Genomic DNA, 17,498 nt, shown 5'->3' with positions numbered 1-17,498 from the left:
CCCCCAGCTGTATCACTTAGCACCTAGAACAGTGTGTGGAACCCTGAGATGCTCTCAGAAGCATCAGCTCCTATTCCTCCGACACAAAGGGGCTGTGGGGCTGTGGTGGAAAGTCATGGAGGGTGATACCCAGGTACCTCTTAGGTACCTGCTGTAGAGAATAGCTGGGAAGACCAATGACAGAGCTTAAGTCATTTGTTTATTTTGATACTATTGGAATTTGAACTCAAGGACTTGTACTTGCAAGGCAATTCCTATACCATTTGAGCCACATGCCTCATTCTTTTTGGATTTAGCTATTCTTTTTTTAAATAGGTTCTCAGTCTTTTGCCCAGGGCCTTAGACTGTAATTTCCCACCTCTGCTTCCTGAAAATGACACCAGGCAAATTGAGAATCATAAAAGGAGTGACATAGATCAAGATATGCCTCGTCACAAACTGACATGTTGAATTGAACCCCTTTGTACAACTTCTTAAAGATAATTTTTTAAATATGTTCAGAAAAATGGCCTGATTCTGATGGTGATCTTTGATTCATGTGGAACCTCATTTTCTTCTTCCCCTTATTCTTGGTCTCCTACAGAACCCCACATGCCCTCCGGACTCCGGGCTCCCCCCAAGTCTTGCCAGCACAATGGGACCATGTACCAACATGGAGAGATCTTCAGTGCCCAGGAGCTGTTCCCCGCTCGCTTGCCCAACCAGTGTGCCCTGTGCAGCTGCACTGTAAGTCCTTCTGCTGTCCCTACAGCCCAACCAGTGCCCACCTTACAAAGAGCACAGCCCTGAGGGGTGGGGGAGCTGGGGTGAGAATGAGGAAGTTTAGGGGGAAGGGGATATCTGGGGTCCTGGATGTCCTGTTCCTAAGGTAACCTTTATTTGGGCTTCTGCACCCTTCCAAGCTGTTGCTGGTGTACCCACTGCTTTGATCCTCCTCCTCCTCCTCCTCCTCCTCTTCCTCCTCCTCCTCCTCCTCCTCCTCCTCTTCTTCCTCCTTCTCCTTCTCCTCAAACTTAAAGCCTACGCTCTTGAGCTTTTTTGCTCAAGACTAGTACTCGACCACTTGAACCACAGCTCCATTTCTGGTTTTGTTGTTTTGTCTTGCTGGTTAAATGGAGATGTGAGTCTCACAGACTTTTCTGACCAGGCTGGCTTTGACCCATAACCCTCAGATCTCAGTCTCCTGAGTAGCTAAGGTTACAAGTGTGAGCCACCAGCATCTGGCCTCCCAAGCTTCTTACTAAGCACTGGACACCTAGTACTGACAGTGACCCATTTCTGGTTTTCCCAGGGACACTGCATTCCTTAAGAGAAACATTTTGTAACAGTACCCTCCACTGCTCCCAGCCCAGAACCTGGCACATAGGAGATACCTGTGATAACTTCAGAGTGAATGATAAGTCGCAACCAGTCATCAGTCATGGGCCATAGAGACAGGATTGAATTGGAAATTGTTTCAGCTTCTGCCCATGGTCAGAGATGGGCAGGATGACCTCTGCCATGTCATCAGAGATCGAGGCCACTGAGCAGAGACTGAGCTGGAATGTCCTTAACCTTTTTCCTGTAGGGTTCTACGTGTGGGCTTTTCCAGGCTGGCAAAAGACTCTTGGCATATTATTTTTACCTTGGGGCTTAACAACCAGTCAGTGAATGGTGAGAGAAGCCTCTGTCCTCCTAGCACCTGACCAGTTGAGCCTTCTCTGACTTTAGTTCCTCTAAGTCCATGAGAAGTTGGATGAGGTGACCGCTGACATTCTCTGTAGATGAAATAAATATAGATATAGATAAAGAGACCCAGGCTGGGACTCCAGCTCTGACCTGGTTCCCTGTGTGACCTTGGCAAGTGACCTTCACTGACAGCTTCCCATCTGTCTGAGACTTTGAATATGAAAGTATCTGTGTTTCCGAGTTGACAACCTACCAATAATGGGGATTGACTCTTTAGTGAATGACAACTGTTTGCAGAGCTGTGCTTCTTGCCACAGTCTAGAATATTCTACCATCAGGTTCATAGAAACACTTTGTGTTTATGAAGAGAGGAAGGGTGGGTGAAGTCTTTTTATGACTACTCTTTCAGATGGAGCATCTTTGAGCTCAGAGCTGTTAAGTGGCTCACCTAAGTTCACCCAGCTTGTAAATGGTAGAGCCAAGGGGACGTGACTCCAAAAACCCATGTTTTTCTCACCAGAAGGGAGAAGCCCAAGTTAAGAGGAGACTTGGGGAAGAGGCAGACATGGTAGTATTTGGCTGATAATAACATTCTTATAATTCTTTGAGCTCATTCTGTCTGGATACTTGAGTTTCCTTTTTTTTTTTTTTTGCCAGTCCTGGGCTTGAGCTCAGGGCCTGAGCACTGTCCTTGGACTTTCTCAAGGCTAGAGCTCTACCACTTGAGCCTCAGCACCACTTCCGGCTTTTTTTTTTCTATGTATGTGGTACCGAGGAATCGAACCCGGATCTTCGTGCATGCTAGGCAAACACTTTAACCACTAGGCCAAACTCCCGGCCCTTGAGTTTCCTTTTTTATTTGCATGTCCTGAACTCAGGTCCTGGGCTCTGTCCTTGAGCTTTCTCAAGGCTAGAGCTCTACCAGTTGGGCAACAGCACCACTTTTGGCTTTTTTTGTGTGTATATGGTACCAGTGAGAGAACAAGATGGTGACTTCTCTGAGTCATGGAAGGAATAAAAAAGGGACTCCAGGTCACTCGCTCCAGGAACCCCGTTTCCACAGTTCTGCCTTCTGCTGATCCCTCTGCCCACATGGACATGCCCCGTTTCACAGTGAGGGAGACATGCAGGTCCATATCTCCCAGAAGGCCCTGTACCCTGCAATGTTACCATTCTTGATTGGGTCCTGAAGTTGGAGATCAAGGACTTTCAGGAAGAGCAAGATGAGGCCAGGGGCCAGGAGTTTGGCCTAGTGGTTAAAGCGCTTGCCTAGCATGCACGAAGACCCAGGTTCAATTCCTCGGAACCACATACATAGAAAAAAAGCCAGAAGTGGTGCTGAGGCTCAAGTGGTAGAGCTCTAGCCTTGAGAAAGTCCAAGGACAGTGCTCAGGCCCTGAGTCCAAGCCCCACTGGCAAAAAAAAAAAAATAGATAAACCCAGATGTTATCCTTACTATACTCTGTCCATGCTGGGGTCCTGTTCCAGGCCAGGAGAGAAGGATGATCATTTCTGTAGGAAAAGCCAGAAAAACCAGGCTCTGGCCTGTTCTGTCCCCACTGTTTCTGAGCTGATGGCAGGGGTTCCCTCGTCTGTAGACTCGGATGAAGCTCCCTGCACAGGCTGCTATAAAAACCTAGGGAAGACTGGCTTCAAAGTTGTCTTCAGGGCCTAGAGTAGGAGACTACTGGGGACCCCCTCTAAGCCTCATACCATGCCCCCCAGCCCCACCCCATGGGAAAGCTCCAGGCAGTTTGCTCCCAAGGGGGAAGAAGCTCTCCTAGCTCAGGAGTCTGGTGGGTGGTGGTCAGGGCTCATTCCCAGTCCCCTTTTGCTTTGTCTATCAGGAAGGCCAGATCTACTGCGGCCTTACCACCTGTCCTGAGCCTGGCTGCCCTGCACCCTTCCCACTGCCTGACTCCTGCTGCCAGGCCTGTACAGGTAAGTGTGCCCCCAGCCCCCAGCAACCCCTAGGCTTAGCCTGGACCCTGCAGAGAGGCCACCACGGTTGTTATTGCTGTCCTAGGAAGAGAGGGCACATCTTCCTGGGCACAGGGCTGGGCTCCTGAGGATTCAAGACCTGCCCAGCTAGCAGGATCCAAGGAGTCTCTGGATAAAAGAGAGGCCAGAACATAGAATTAGGGAGAACAGGCTTCCCTGGCGGAGGGAGGGTTCAGACTGTCTCTCTATGAGTTGAGGTATCTGAGAAGAGCTTCCTGGAGGAAGAAGCCCTCAAACAGGAAGTGCCACAGTTGAATTGTCCCCACTTGTCATTTTGGAAGGCCCACTGGACCCACAGTCAGCTGACTCCAGTTTAGTCCAGGTTCTTGCAGCTCATGCCATCCATCGCTTGCCTTCTCGGGGCTCAGAGATACATGGGGAGGCTGACCTCAGTGATGACAAGCCAGCAGCCCAATTTCCATGTTCTGGGTGTGAAACAGGAGCTTTCCATGGGAGCCAGATGGAAAGTGAGGAAAGGCCTCAGAAGAACCCTGAACCAGGGTGTTAGTTCATTCCCCAAGCTGGTGGGGATGCTGTAAGAGTCCTAGGCTGTTTACCCCAAGGGGCACAGACTGAGCCCAGAGAATAAGGCCTGGCTATGAGTAGTGAAAACCAAGGCCTGGTTGCTCCAAGTAGAGCGGAGTAAAGTGGCTGCCTGGGGGTCTGAAGTAGCGGTGGCTGCAGGAATGAGGTTCTGACCACTCATGAAGGTCGTGGAGAGGTGCACAGGGTCTGAGAAGAGCTCCTACATAAAGACTCAACAAGACTCAACTACTAAACAAGCCCCCACTGGCCTGCAGCAGATCTCAGCATTGGAAGGAGAGGAGCCTGGATTAACAGGCAGAGGCCTCAGGACCATTGCCATAGCCCAAGACTAAAGAGCCCAAGGCTGACCCAGCTTATTTTTGTTTCCAGATGGAGCAGGTGAGAACTCTGCTGAAGACCACACTGAGTCATCACGTCAAGGGGTGGTGAGTGCCCAGCTCTCCGGTTAGGGTGGGGGACAAGCTATTGTCCTCAGGGACCAAATCCACCTGATTCAGGAGCAGGCAGGACTGGTTTATTGTCTTCATTTCTTTTTTTTCTTTTTCTTTGTTTATTTTTTAATGCCAGTCCTGGGGCTTGAATACAGGGTATAGGTGATGTCACTGAACTTTTGTGCTCAAGGCTAGTGCTCTACCACATGAACCATAGCTCCACGTCAGCTTTGTAGGTGATTAATTGGAGATAACAATCTCATGGACTTTCCTGAGTTCAAACCACGATCCTAAGATCACAGCCTCCTGAGTAGCTAGGATTACTAGCATGAGCCACCAGTGCTTGGCTTGTCCTCATTTCTTGCTTGTCTTCTGGGTCAGCTTCCCACACATTTTATCCCCTCTCTCTAGTCTGCTATTGTGGGTCTCCTCCAGGCTGATAGATGGGCCATGGAGAAAATAAATTGCCATGCAGAGCAGGATCAAGCCTTAGCCCTCACATTCCCTTCTCAGAATCGCTGACCGTCTTCTAGCCTCTTCACAAAATGGCCTCTGGCATGGACTAAGCTTCCTCAACCAGGGGTGCTTGTTCTTTTTCTGGGATCTGCCTCTCTGTTCTCCATATTTTGTCTTCTGTCTAAAGTTCAGATACTATTCTTTCTCTTTTTTTTCTTCTTCCCTCCTTCTCTTCTTTCTTCCTTCCTTTTTTTCCTAAACATTAAGTTCTCCACATCCCTGATCAGTTGTGTGTCTCAGAACAGCACCTCAGCACCCTCACACCATCATACCCTCACACCTCACCCCAGCCCCAAAGCACTGGCTCTGACAAAAAATGGGGGCTTGCTGGTGGCTGAATTTCTAAGCCACTGTCCTTTGTGAGAATAGTTTCCACCCAATCCAGATTATTCTCCCCAGAGTCTGTGCCTCTCTTCACTGATGTCTGCTGGGGTCTGCACTAGGGCTTCATGTGTTGATTCTGTTTATGGCTCCACCACCAGCGATAGCCTGTCACATTCAGCCAGTCATCAGCTCTCTTCCTGCCATTTGCAGAGACATTCCCAGGATCCGTGTTCCAGCGATGGTGGGAGGCGAGTCCTGGGAACCCCGGCCCCCACTGGCCTCAGTTCCCCTCTGAGCTTCATGCCTCGTCACTTCCGGCCAAAGGCGGCAGGCAGCACGACGGTCAAGATTGTTCTGAAGGAGAAACACAAGAAAGGTGGGATTGGGGCGCTCCTCAGCCTTTTGATGGGAAAGAAGGGCCTCAAGTGCTCCTACCACCTGCACCCCCTGCTCTGGGTCTCCAGTTTTAACCATGACCTTGTGAACTCATAGACTATCAACACTGAGAATGCTCTTGAGTGGTTGTGAGATCTAGTGTCTATTTGACAGCTGAGAACTCGGAGGTGCAAGAGCATTGAGTCAGACACGGAACCAGTCCTGGGACAGTGTGGCAGGTTTAGTTGTTGTAGTTTCATGTAAGACAGGGGCTTTCTATGTAGTTCAGGCTGCCCTTAAACTCACAATCCTACTGCTCCAGGCTCCCCAACTAACAGTATATTGTGTCGTGTCTTTATAACAAGGTAGAGTAGCTAGAATAGTATGAATCAAAACTGCTGTAATCTCAGCATGTGGTAGGACTCTGGTGAGTTTCAGGCCTGTCTGGGCTTCATATTGAAACTCTATCTCCAAACAAGCAAACAAATGAAAACAAGAACAGAGCTTGGTCTCTGTCCTTAATGGGCTTATGACTACTTGAGGGGGACACACATGTGAGGCAGTTACTTTCGAATGAGATGGTACTGAGGGAAAATTTGGCAAAGGCAAGAAAGAATAGAACTTGACTGCAGAAGGACAGTGGGGCTAGCATGGGGGAGTTAATGGTAGTGTCCGAAGTTGGGGAGGGGCACTCCTGCAGGGCTCCCTGACTGGTGAAGAGAGAGGAGCCAGAAAAGACACCAAGGCAAAGAAGGGGAAAGGGACCTGCCAGAACTCCTGTGACCAGGTGGTGATAGAAGTTGACCCTGATTCTGCTGCCAGCCAGCACTCCCCTCGCTCCACAGTGCCTCTGAGACCCCAAGAGCAAGTCTCTGCCAGGCATCGCTGAGATGGGGACAGCAGGGGCAGGGGGCAGGTGTTCTATCCTGGCCTGCGCTCTGAGGGCAAGGTGGCTGGGCAAGAGTGTGTGTGAGGAGAAGGAAGGTGGGGAGGCTTTCCTGAGGTGCCTACCACACTCATTGCTAGGCCAGGGTCTAGAGGGTCTGGGTGGTTCCCAAGGCCCTGAGTCTCCTCCCTTCCTGCCCTAACTACCTCCAGCCTGCGTGCACGGTGGGAAGACATACTCTCATGGGGAGGTGTGGCACCCCATCTTCCGTTCCTTTGGACCTCTGCCCTGCATCCTCTGCACTTGTCAGGATGGTCACCAAGACTGCCAGCGTGTGACCTGTCCCACCGAATACCCCTGCCATGACCCCAAGAAAGTAGTGGGGAAATGTTGCAAGATTTGCCCAGGTAAAAGGAAGCAGGTGTGGGGAGGGAATGTGGGGGGGGGGAGGCAGGGAGGCACAGGCCAGTGTGAGCTCTGGCTCTGGCTCCAAACCTGGAGCCCATGTGCCTAGAGGTGCGTGTCACAGCATTTGCAGATGCAGTTAGAAGCACAGGAGTGAAAATGTCAGACATGGGTGGAGCCATTTAATCTTCTAGGAATAGATCTAGAAGTGATGGGCATAAAATTAAATAATGCTCTAGACTCCATGGTAAAACTATAGATGATCAGAATTGTCAAATGGAATAGTCAGTGTGGATTGAATACTTCATCAGCCTCTTCTCTCTCTCAGAGGACAAGGCTGACCCTGGCCACAGGGAGAGCAGTTCCATCAAGTGTCCCAAGATGCCTGAACAAGTCCTGATCCACGTGTCAGACTCCCCAAGCCCAGACAACCTGCATCGCTTTGCCCTTGAGCACGAGGCTTCTGACCAGGTGGAGATCTACCTCTGGAAGCTAGTAAAAGGTGAGTGCACTGATGGATTCTCGGTGGTCCTCTGGCCTGTCCCCTTTCCTGTCTTCAGGCCCCCATCAGATTCCTTGGCTGTCCTTCCAGAATCCCAGATTCCACAATGTAGGGAGATTGTGACTGTGACAGTTCTGATAAACTCACTCACTCTGAGGTGCCAAGGCCTCCAAGTGCTCCCTCTCCTGGGGGGAAGGGGTCACTGCATCCTGCAAGGAGCCAACTCTAATGCACTCCATAGATGGTTAACGGTAGGATTGCAGGCAGGAGGCCCTCACAGCGTTAGGCTTTGAGACTGTTTCACTCAGCCTTTTCCATTACTCTGTGGTAAGTTGACATCAGAATATATTTCTCATTCTGTGAGAGCTCATGCATTCACCAAGGTGCTCATACCACCAAGTTGGGGGTCAAGAGATGTTTTCATCAATAAAGTGACTGTTGAGAGTCGTACCTCTTCCTAGAAAACATAAATCCCCTGGGTAGAATGAAATGTTAAACCCTGATCCAAACAAAGCTCTAACTATGACTCCACTGGTGGGTTTGGCTGGAGGGGAGGGAGGTGGAAAAGGATGAGGAAAAATAACAGCCAATGTGTGCAGCACTTTCCAAGTGTACAAAGTGCTTCCACATTCACTGTCTTCTTCGATCCTCAACGATCCTGAGAGTTAGGTATTATTATCCCCGTTTTACAGATGAGGAAACTGAGGCTCAGAGAGGTGAAGTACCTGGCCCAAGGCCACACAGCCAGTAAGTGAAGGACGGGTGCTAGAGCCCATGTCTTGTGACGTCAGACGCGGCTCTTTCCCTGCTCTACTCTGCCCCCTGTCGTAGGAGGAATGGAAGAAGAAAGTGGAGCTGTTCAGCCTGCAGAAGAGAAGACTCAGAGGGCCAGGACGGCTGGCTTCATGGTTCTGAGAGGCTGCCCAGGCAAAGGGAGCAGCTGTGTTCTGAATGACCACAAGGTCAAAGCACAAAGCAGGAGCTTTGGAATCAGGCAGACCTGGGTCTGAACCCCAACTCTGCCACTTCGAATCCTGGCTCTGTTCTTTCTTAGCTGTGTGATCTTGGACACTCACTTGACCACTCCAGGCCTCAGTTTCTCTTCTGTTAGTTGGGGAAAAGGGATTTGGGATGCTTAAATAAAATGCCATAGGGATGCTCCCTAACCTAACCCTAACTCTAACTCTAACCCTAACCCTAACTCTCTTTCATCCTATAGTAGGCACTAAAGATGTCATGTGGGTTTTAAAATGGGAGAGGCAGATTTCTACCCAGGGAGGAAGTCTGATTTACTCAGTCTCACACAGAGAAAGGGAGAGAATGAGTGCCATTCATGGAAAGCCAGGGCAGCATGGAATTGTTAGAGCCAGTTGGTACAGTCAGCAACTCTTTGCTTGAGCCTTAAGCATCTGCAGCCTCTGGCTGTACATTAAATCCAGTTTTCTGAACTCTTTATCTCCCATGCTGGTGGCGGGAAGGTAGAAAGAGAAAAGCTCAGATTCTGTGCTCAGGAATACAGTTGTTGTTTAGGTCCATGTCAGGGCTTGAACTCAGGGCCTAAGCACTGTCCTTGGGCTTTCTCAAGGATAGAGCTCTGCCACTTGAGTCATAGTACCCTTTCCAGATTTTTTTTTTTTTTGTGGGTCATGGGGCTTGAACTCAGCCTGGGCGCTGTCCCTGAGCTCTTCAGCTCAAGGCTACTGCCCTACTCTTGAGCCAAGCCCCACTTCCTGTTTTCTAGAGGTTAATTGGAGATAAGAGTCTCTGGTCCTTTTGTTCCTTGAACCTTGATCCTCAGATCTCAGCCTCCTGAGTGGCTAGGATTACAAGCGTGAGCCACCGTGCCCGGCTCCAGCTTTTTCTATGTATGCTGTACTGAGGAATCAAACCCCAGTCTTCATGCATGCTAGGCAAGCATTCTTACCACTAAGCCAAACTCCAGGCCCCAAATACAGGGTTTTTTTTTTCCTCCAGTCCCAGGGCTTGAACTCAGGGGCTGAGTGCTAAACTTAGGCTTTCTCAAGGCTAGAGCTCTACCACTTGAGCCTCAGCACCACTTCTGGCTTTTTTTCTATGTATGTGGTACCGAGGAATTGAACCCGGGTCTTCGTGCATGCTAGGCAAGCACTCTACCACTAGGCCAAACGCTTAGCCCCAGGAACACAGGGTTTTATGGTTGGTGCAGCGGGAGCTTCAAGTAAGCCGAAGCTACTCAGGGAATGCTTCATGCAGGATGGGTCTCCAGAAATGAGGGAAATCAGAGGGATTCAGAGATATGTGTGGGTGATATTTTGCAGGCAGGATGGCAGGAAAGCCTCAGATTCAGGCTCAAGGCCCACTCTGCACTGGGCTCTGGGATAGGGCTACATTTAATTCTCATGAGAAATCCACTGGGTCTATGCTAATGCCACATTGTACACAGGAGCAGAGTCTGGGAGTTCTGATGACTCTCTGACCGTCACAGAACAGTAACACCAATTCAAAGATGGGTCTGGCTATTCCTGGTGGCACTTGCCTTGAGGGAGGGACATGAGGAAATCCAAGAAGTGCCAGGATGGCACAGGGGAGGGGAGGTTGGAGAGGTTGTCAGGATGAAAAATAGGTAACTCATTGCCAATCTCATCCTTACTGAAGCTTGTCCCCTTCACTTGACAAGCCTACTGCCCTATCCCTGGTGGACCCATACTGTCTGCTGAACCTCTGGGCTGTCCGTCATTCTTTCCCTGGTCCTCCTACCCAGTCAAGCCCTCCAGGAACCCATTATCAGGGCACCACTCACTGCTTCCTTCCTCCACGGCAGAAAGCATGGGGCAGTGGCTACTGAACCTGTGCAAGGAGAGATACGACCAATGTGGCCACCGGAACCACAGCAGTGTGACTCAAGGTTAAGGGCCAGGGAATCTGGAATTTTAGCATAAGAAAGGCCTCAAAAGGGGGGCACGGGTCCTCAATTCTTGGTCTTGCCAGGGCTGCAGCCTCCTAATAGTCTCTGCTTCTGCCTGCTGCCATCAGACTTAGCAGAGCCCTCAAAGGACAAGTGGCACAACCATAATCCTCAGACTAACTTTTCACTCCAGGGCAAAGAGTCCAGCCCTTTCATGGTGTCTCACATCATGACCACAGTGCAGGGACCCCCTCACCCCTGTCACCTCCTCTCCCATTTTCCTGTGCCATGGGAGGGAGCAAAAGGGCCTACTCCTGGCTCATCTCACACGAATACCAGACCTATGGAATGACCTGCTAGTCTGTGGCACCCAGACTGAGGGTTGGAGCACAAAGCTGGTCTTTTCTTGATGACTTCAATGCAAACCTGGAATCTGTGCTTTCTGTTCCTCTTGATGGTGTCCCACCCTGACTCCATATGCAGGTCTGTTTCTGGGCTTTCTTGAAGGCTGCGCTGGCCTGGCCGAGGCCTTGCTGGCTGCATCTGTTGTTTCTGGACAGAGGCCTTGGTGGGTAACAGCTGGTGTAACCTCCCAGCTCATGAGCTCAGGGCCTCAGTGGCTGCCATGTGTGGTGCCAGGGGCTGGCTGCCCTTGAGATGCAAACACCAGGAGATGCAGTAAATACCTCATTCTTCCTCAGGGCCGCACTAACACAGTCCATCCATCCATTCACTCATCCATCCATCTATCATCCATGACACCGGAGACAGGAACAGTATCAGAAAGGAGGCTAAAGGAGATGGGTTTTATAGTGGAGGTGACAGGAAGTCTTGGAAGGGGAATGGCAGGATTCATTCTCCCACCATCCATTCACAATCCATCCACCTATCCACCGGCCACTATTCATTCATCTATTCATTCACTCTCCATCTAACTGCCCAACCAGTCACCCATTCTCCATATATCCACCCACCCATATATCACCCATATACCCGTATCTCCATATATCCTTCTACTCACCCATCCTTGCAGGGCTTCATTTACTCTACATGTCTAACTTGAGTCAAACTCAGGACCTAAAAGGTGAGAAGAAACAGGAATACACATAACGAGAGCATAGAATAGTATAATGATAAAACAGAAACCAAGTGCCATGGGTACACCAAGAAGAAAGTTATAACTGCCTTCCTTGAGGGTGGCTCAGGGAGGGACTTCCTCGCTAAAACTTGCTGGAGGAGTATTGGCGGGTAATAGTCTGCATGGCCCAGGAGCAGTAGTTAGCAATAGCAGAAGGGCTGGGGTTTGAAAGGCCTTGGACCCTCCAGGAGTCTTCAAGTCCAGATAGAGTGGATTACAAGCGAGGCGCGGCAATCTCCAAGTTTGTTGGTGTCTAAATAAGTACATCTATTGACTCTTATTCCCAAATCAAAGATGGACTAGTCCATGTGGGCCAGCCACCAATCTGCCTCCCTCCCGGCTTCCCTGCCAGCGTGCTGGACAGATGGCACTAGTGACAGGAACAGCATCAGCAAAATGGCTAAAAGAAATGAACTTAACTGATGTCTGGATGCCAGGGAAAGGGAATGACAGGCATGGCATCTGCTCCAAAGGGCTGGAGAGAGGAGGGGGCTGGTCAGTTCTGAGGCTGTCACGCTAGCCACAGATCACCAGGTGCTCTCTTTTGTGCTCATACCTCTGTTTCCCCCCTTTCCACCTCCCCCCCCCCCAGGAATCTTCCACTTGATTCAGATCAAGAAAGTCAGGAAGCAAGACTTCCAGAAAGAAGCACAAAGCTTCCGGCTACTTACTGGCACCCAGGAAGGTGGGATGTTGAGATGGAGCATGGGGCCCGGGAGGAGGCTGGGTCTCTGGGGAGTCCCCAGGCTGCTGGTGCCAGGAGGAGGAGCTGGAGGTGTCACTGCAGACGTCAGTTCCCAGCACAGGAATCCAGTGGGCAGGGAAAGGGGTGGGGGAATGCTGAGGTTTCTCAACCCAGCATCACGAGAGGAAAAGGGAAGCCAAGCTGCTGGATTTGGTTTGGGGATGGGGGAGGAGGGAGATGGGGCTAAAGAGGTGGGTCTGAGCCCCAAGTTCTCATCCTGCCCACTGCATCTCCACCATAGCCCTCCTACCCACTTACCTCACGTCCTTCATTTGCTCTGCATTACTCAAAGATTTCAGGTAGGGGAGAGCAGGTCTCGAAGGAGGCATTTCCCACAGTGATCAGGAGACCAACTCAGCTGGTTCAAACCAACAATACCATGGGCTACTCAACCCTGCCCCTCCCTGAGGGCTCCAAACTCTGGTGCACACAATCCCTTCTGCCCTGAGCTTTTTCTGCTCATAGCCACCGCTGTATGCATTCAGCACACACACACACACACACACACACACACACACACACACACACACACACACACACGTGCTTCTCTTCTTCCTCCCTCCATACAGGTCACTGGACCGTCTTCCGAGCCCAGACTCCGGAGCTGAAGGTCACAGCCAGTCCAGACAAAGTGACCAAGACCTTATAACGAACACCTAACCAGTTGCAGATATGAATTTTATTGTTTTTGTTATTATATATTAATAAAGAAATTGCATTACCCCCAACTTGACCTGTTGTATTAACATCCGTGCTCTTCGATGCTCCCCAGAGTCTCTGCAAGGAGGCCCAGCCGCTCAGAGTTTACAGGAGTAAAGGCGAGTGCAGAAGGGGCAAGGCTGGCTCCACTCCAATGTCAGGTCTTCACTAGAGCCAAGAGTAATTCCTATAGCCTCTCCATGCACAGCCTGGTCCTTCGCTGGTCCACGATCTGAGAACAAAGTGTGATGCAATTAAAGGCCAATGACAACCTAGCTCTCCTGTGTGTTCAAGTCCTTGTGGTGTCAAAGATGTTTGAAGGCCCTGGATTCCACCATAGGCAGACAACATAGAACGACAGTTCAGGTCTTCTATCTCTTGGCAGGGATCCCAAGACAGCTAGCCAAAGCCTCATGCTCCTCACCTCTCTCCACCCAGGTCCATCCAAAGCTCCACACGGAATAGAAGGAGCTTCTAGCTGGACTTACGCAGCTGTTTAGCCAGCTCCAGCTGTTGTCTCCGTAGGCTTGGTTTCTAATCCAGGATTCCTGAGCTCCAGGAGGTTGGTTCAGCAGCCCACCAACGCCACTCTCACTGGGTAGAGATGGGTGTCACACCCTCTTTCCAAGTCAGGAGGAGGGAGTGCTGGTACTAGTGATGGTTTGCAAGTCTGGGGTTTGAGGATCGTGTCTGGAAACTCCCACTTGTACCCCTGAGACAGGAAACACTTACTTTCTCCCACCTATCCCTCCTAAGAAGATTTATTTTGAAGCTGGGTGCTAGTGGATCCTACGTGTGAGGTTGTTAATCTAGCTGCTCAGGAGGCTGCAGTTTAAGAATCATTGTTGGGAGCCAGCATGGGCAGACAAATCTACCCAGTTCTTAGGTCCAGTTAACCAGCAAAAACCTGGAAGTGAAGACATGGCTCAAGTACTAGAGTTCCAGCCAAGAGTAAAAAAAGCTAAGCAGACATGGCCATTAGAAAGAATAATATGCCACTTGTAGAGAAATAGATAGATCTAGAACAAATCATATTTAGTGAGGTAAGTCAATCTCAGAGAAACAAATGGCATATGTTTCCTCTCGTATGAGGAAGCCAGATCTAAAATACATTGGGACATGATAAATTATACAGGACTCTAGGTGTTCACACACAGTGAGACCAAAGGAGGATAATCTTAGGAGAGAAACACAGAGGCGCCATGCCTGTGATCATATAGACAATGTTTATCAAATAGAACTCAAAAGCTAAGAGATCCGGGCCTGGAGTTCAAAATGGGCCAGACAGCAAAAAGGAGACTCAGTCAGGTGCTGGTAGCTCATGTCTATAATCCTAGCTACTCAGAAGGCTGAATTCTGAGGACCTCAGTTCAAACCCAGCAGAGACAGAAAAGTCTATGAGACTCTTTCCTCCAACAAACCACCAAAAAGCTGAAAGTGGCTCCGCCGGGAAGTGGTGCTGTGGCTCAAGTGGCAGAGTGCTTCCCTTGAGCAAAAAGTGTCCAATGACAGTACCCAGGTCTTGAGTTCAAGCACCAGGACTGGGGGAAGAAAAAGACTGGTCATTTTTCATGATCTTGTGCCCAGTGCAATGTCTTACACACACTATGCTAGTTCAAGTGTTAACACCTACATAAAATCAGATTTCTCTCTCTAATCCCACCTTTATCTCTCTCTGGAACAATCAGAGCTCACCAATTTGGGTAAAAATCAAACAGCAACCAAAAGTTGGGACTGAGCGCTCTCAAGGTTAAACTGAATTCAGGTTCCCCTGTCCCAGGAAGTCTGGGTTAAGGCTAAGAGGTCGGCCTGCTCACAGCTCTCCTACCATCAGAACAAGTAACTTCCTTCTTTCCAGTAAACCCTGCTTAGCAGTCAACAGTGACCTTTCAAAACCATAATTTGATCCAGGTGGCTCATGCCTGTAATTTGAACCACTCAGGAGGCTGAGATTTGGGGATCATTATTCAAAGCTAGCCCTTACAGGAAAGTCCATGAGCCTCTTATTTCCAAGAAAAGAGCCAAAAGTAGAGCTCTAGTTCAAGTGATAGGGCTAGCACTGAGCGGAAAAAACTCAGGGAAAGCACTGCGGCTCTGAGTTCAAGCCCCATTACCAGCACAAAAATAAAGAAAAAATATCTTTCATAATCTAACCCCTTCCCCTCTCTCATGAAGGCCCCATTTCCCCATGTTCTCACTGTTCTCAGGATAGCACCAAGACTCCTTCTTATGGCTCCTACTGGCTCTTCAGTCTAATCTCTCCTCCTGGCCTTCCAGCAGCAGCCTAGGGTCCACTCAAGCCCACTGCCCTCCCTGATCAAGTTGGGATGGATCTGGGCTCCCGGAAGAGCTGAATCATGGACTCTGACCCTGGCAGGATGCTCTCTTCTTTCTCAACCTTTTTGACCCCAAATGGCAGCTCACCAAGTCCTGCTTAGCTTCCTGACAGCTCACAAGCACATGGAGAAAGAGTCTTCACTTCCAGTTCCAGTAGAAATGCTGCTGGTGGGGGATGGATGCTGACTGGTCCACCCTGGGAGATACATCACCAGCCCTAGACATCGCAAGGATACAGTGGATCCCCATCAAAGTCAGCCCCTGTGCACACTCACATACCTCCTCCTCCCCTCCCCGTTTTTTCCCATTTTTTTGCTCTTCAGTTCAAGGATACCTCCCTACCCCTTGAGTGCCACTTCCCGTTTTCTGGTGGTTAATTGGAGATAAGAGTCCCACAGACTTTCATGCCTGGGCTGGCTTTGAACCTTGATCCTCAGATCTCAGCCTCCTGAGTAGCTAGGATTACAGGTGTGAGCGACTGGCACCTGGCTCCTCCTTCTCTTACTAAGACAAGAGGTTTCATGGCTCTATTTTCATTCAGTGCAAATGAACTGCATCAACCATATTTGTTTTTACTTATCCTCTTTAGTAGACTTCTTTCTCTTGGTACCCCACTCTCAACAGAACCTATTTTACTTCTTTGCAATTCACTTTTTTGTGGTTTTGTGCTAGTCCTGGGGCTTGAACTTAGGGCCGGACCTCTGTCTCTGAACTTTTTTGGCTCAAGGCTAGCATTCTTCCTCTTGAGCCACAGCCCCACTTCCAGTTTTCTGGTGGTTAATTGGAGATAAGAGTCTCAAGGACTCTGCAAAGCAGGCTGGCTTTGGACCTTGATCTTCAGATCTCAGCCTCCTGAATGGCTAGGATTATAAATATGAGCAGCTGGCACCCAGAGCCATTCACTTCTTTTTTAAGTGTATGCTAATTGGACTAAGAAGTTCCACCATGGTAAAATATATTTTACCATATATTTACAGTGGCTCATGACTGTAACCCTAAAAGTCTAAAGCACTAAAGTCTGTGAGACTCTTATCTCCAACTAACTACCAGAAAACCAGAAGTGGTGCTGTCCCTCAAGTGGTAGGGTGGTAGCCTTGAGCTGAAGAGCTCAGGGACAGCGCCCAGGCCCAGAGTTTAAGCCCCATGACTGATACACACACACACACACACACACACACACACACACACACACACATACACACACAAAGTATTGGGGTTATGAACTTGGGTGCTTTGAGGCCTTGAGTGCTTGCCTAACATGCATGAAGCCCTGGTTTGATTCCTCAGTACCACATATACAGAAAAGGCCAGGAGTGGCACTGTGGCTCAAGTGGTAAAGTACCAGCTTTGAGCCAAAAAAGCTCAAGCCCAGGGCCTGAATTGAAGCCCCATAACTGGCAAGAAAAGAAAGGAAAAAAAGGAAGAAAGAAAGAAAGAAAAGGAAAAGAATACAAAGCAGTTAGTTTAAACTGCCAACTTTAAGGAAGATTGCAGTTTGTCATGCAGGCAGGTAAGTAGAACATGTCAGATTCTACCTGTAGTTGACTGGCCACTTCCAGAGGTAAACATCCCTGAAGTTGAGAATAGCTACGGCCTGAAGACTGTGCAGTCTCTCAAGTAGATTTAGCAATTCCTGCAGAGCATTTCAGGCTCCTGTGTTTCTGAGCATGATCGAAGGGACAGGGGTTGCTATGGGCGGTAGCACAGATGAGCCAGGGCCTGTGTGGCCCACTAAAGGACTTGGTTCTTCCTAGCTGAGCTTAGGCTAGTCTGTTGTCCATCACCACCACCACTAGCACCACCTACCAGGACCAGCACAATTCAATCCTTAGAAACCACCAGTTTGGGCCAGATATTGTAGTACACAACCATAATCCCAGCAACTCAAGAGACTGAACACAAGGATAATATGCTAAGCCAGCCTGGGCTATTTATAAGCCCCTGTGTCCCCGAAAAAGTTCCTTGTTTGGTTGAGGGAAAGATATCAATAATGTCAAAAGAGAATGGCAAACCCTCAGGACAACTGTGAGAACCATGGTTG

General features: G+C 49.5%; 1 protein-coding gene across 1 annotated transcript; it reads left to right on the top strand.

Annotated features, from left to right (window-relative positions):
- The first annotated feature begins 583 nt into the window (after nucleotides 1-583).
- Chrdl2 (chordin like 2) lies at nucleotides 584-13,149 on the top strand. Its single transcript, XM_090349299.1, has 10 exons — nucleotides 584-726; nucleotides 3,516-3,609; nucleotides 3,951-4,136; nucleotides 4,585-4,640; nucleotides 5,532-5,862; nucleotides 6,960-7,154; nucleotides 7,481-7,654; nucleotides 8,347-8,401; nucleotides 12,269-12,361; nucleotides 12,991-13,149. The coding sequence occupies exons 1-10, from the start codon at nucleotides 592-594 to the stop codon at nucleotides 13,079-13,081; spliced, it is 1,410 nt and encodes a 469-aa protein (XP_090205425.1). The 5' UTR covers nucleotides 584-591; the 3' UTR covers nucleotides 13,082-13,149.
- The last annotated feature ends 4,349 nt before the right edge of the window (nucleotides 13,150-17,498 follow it).

Source organism: Megascapheus bottae, chromosome 16, assembly GCF_031878675.1.
Source record: "Megascapheus bottae isolate mThoBot1 chromosome 16, mThoBot2.hap1, whole genome shotgun sequence".
Taxonomy (NCBI): domain Eukaryota; kingdom Metazoa; phylum Chordata; class Mammalia; order Rodentia; family Geomyidae; genus Megascapheus; species Megascapheus bottae.
This window is presented reverse-complemented; position numbering and strand designations above follow the sequence as displayed.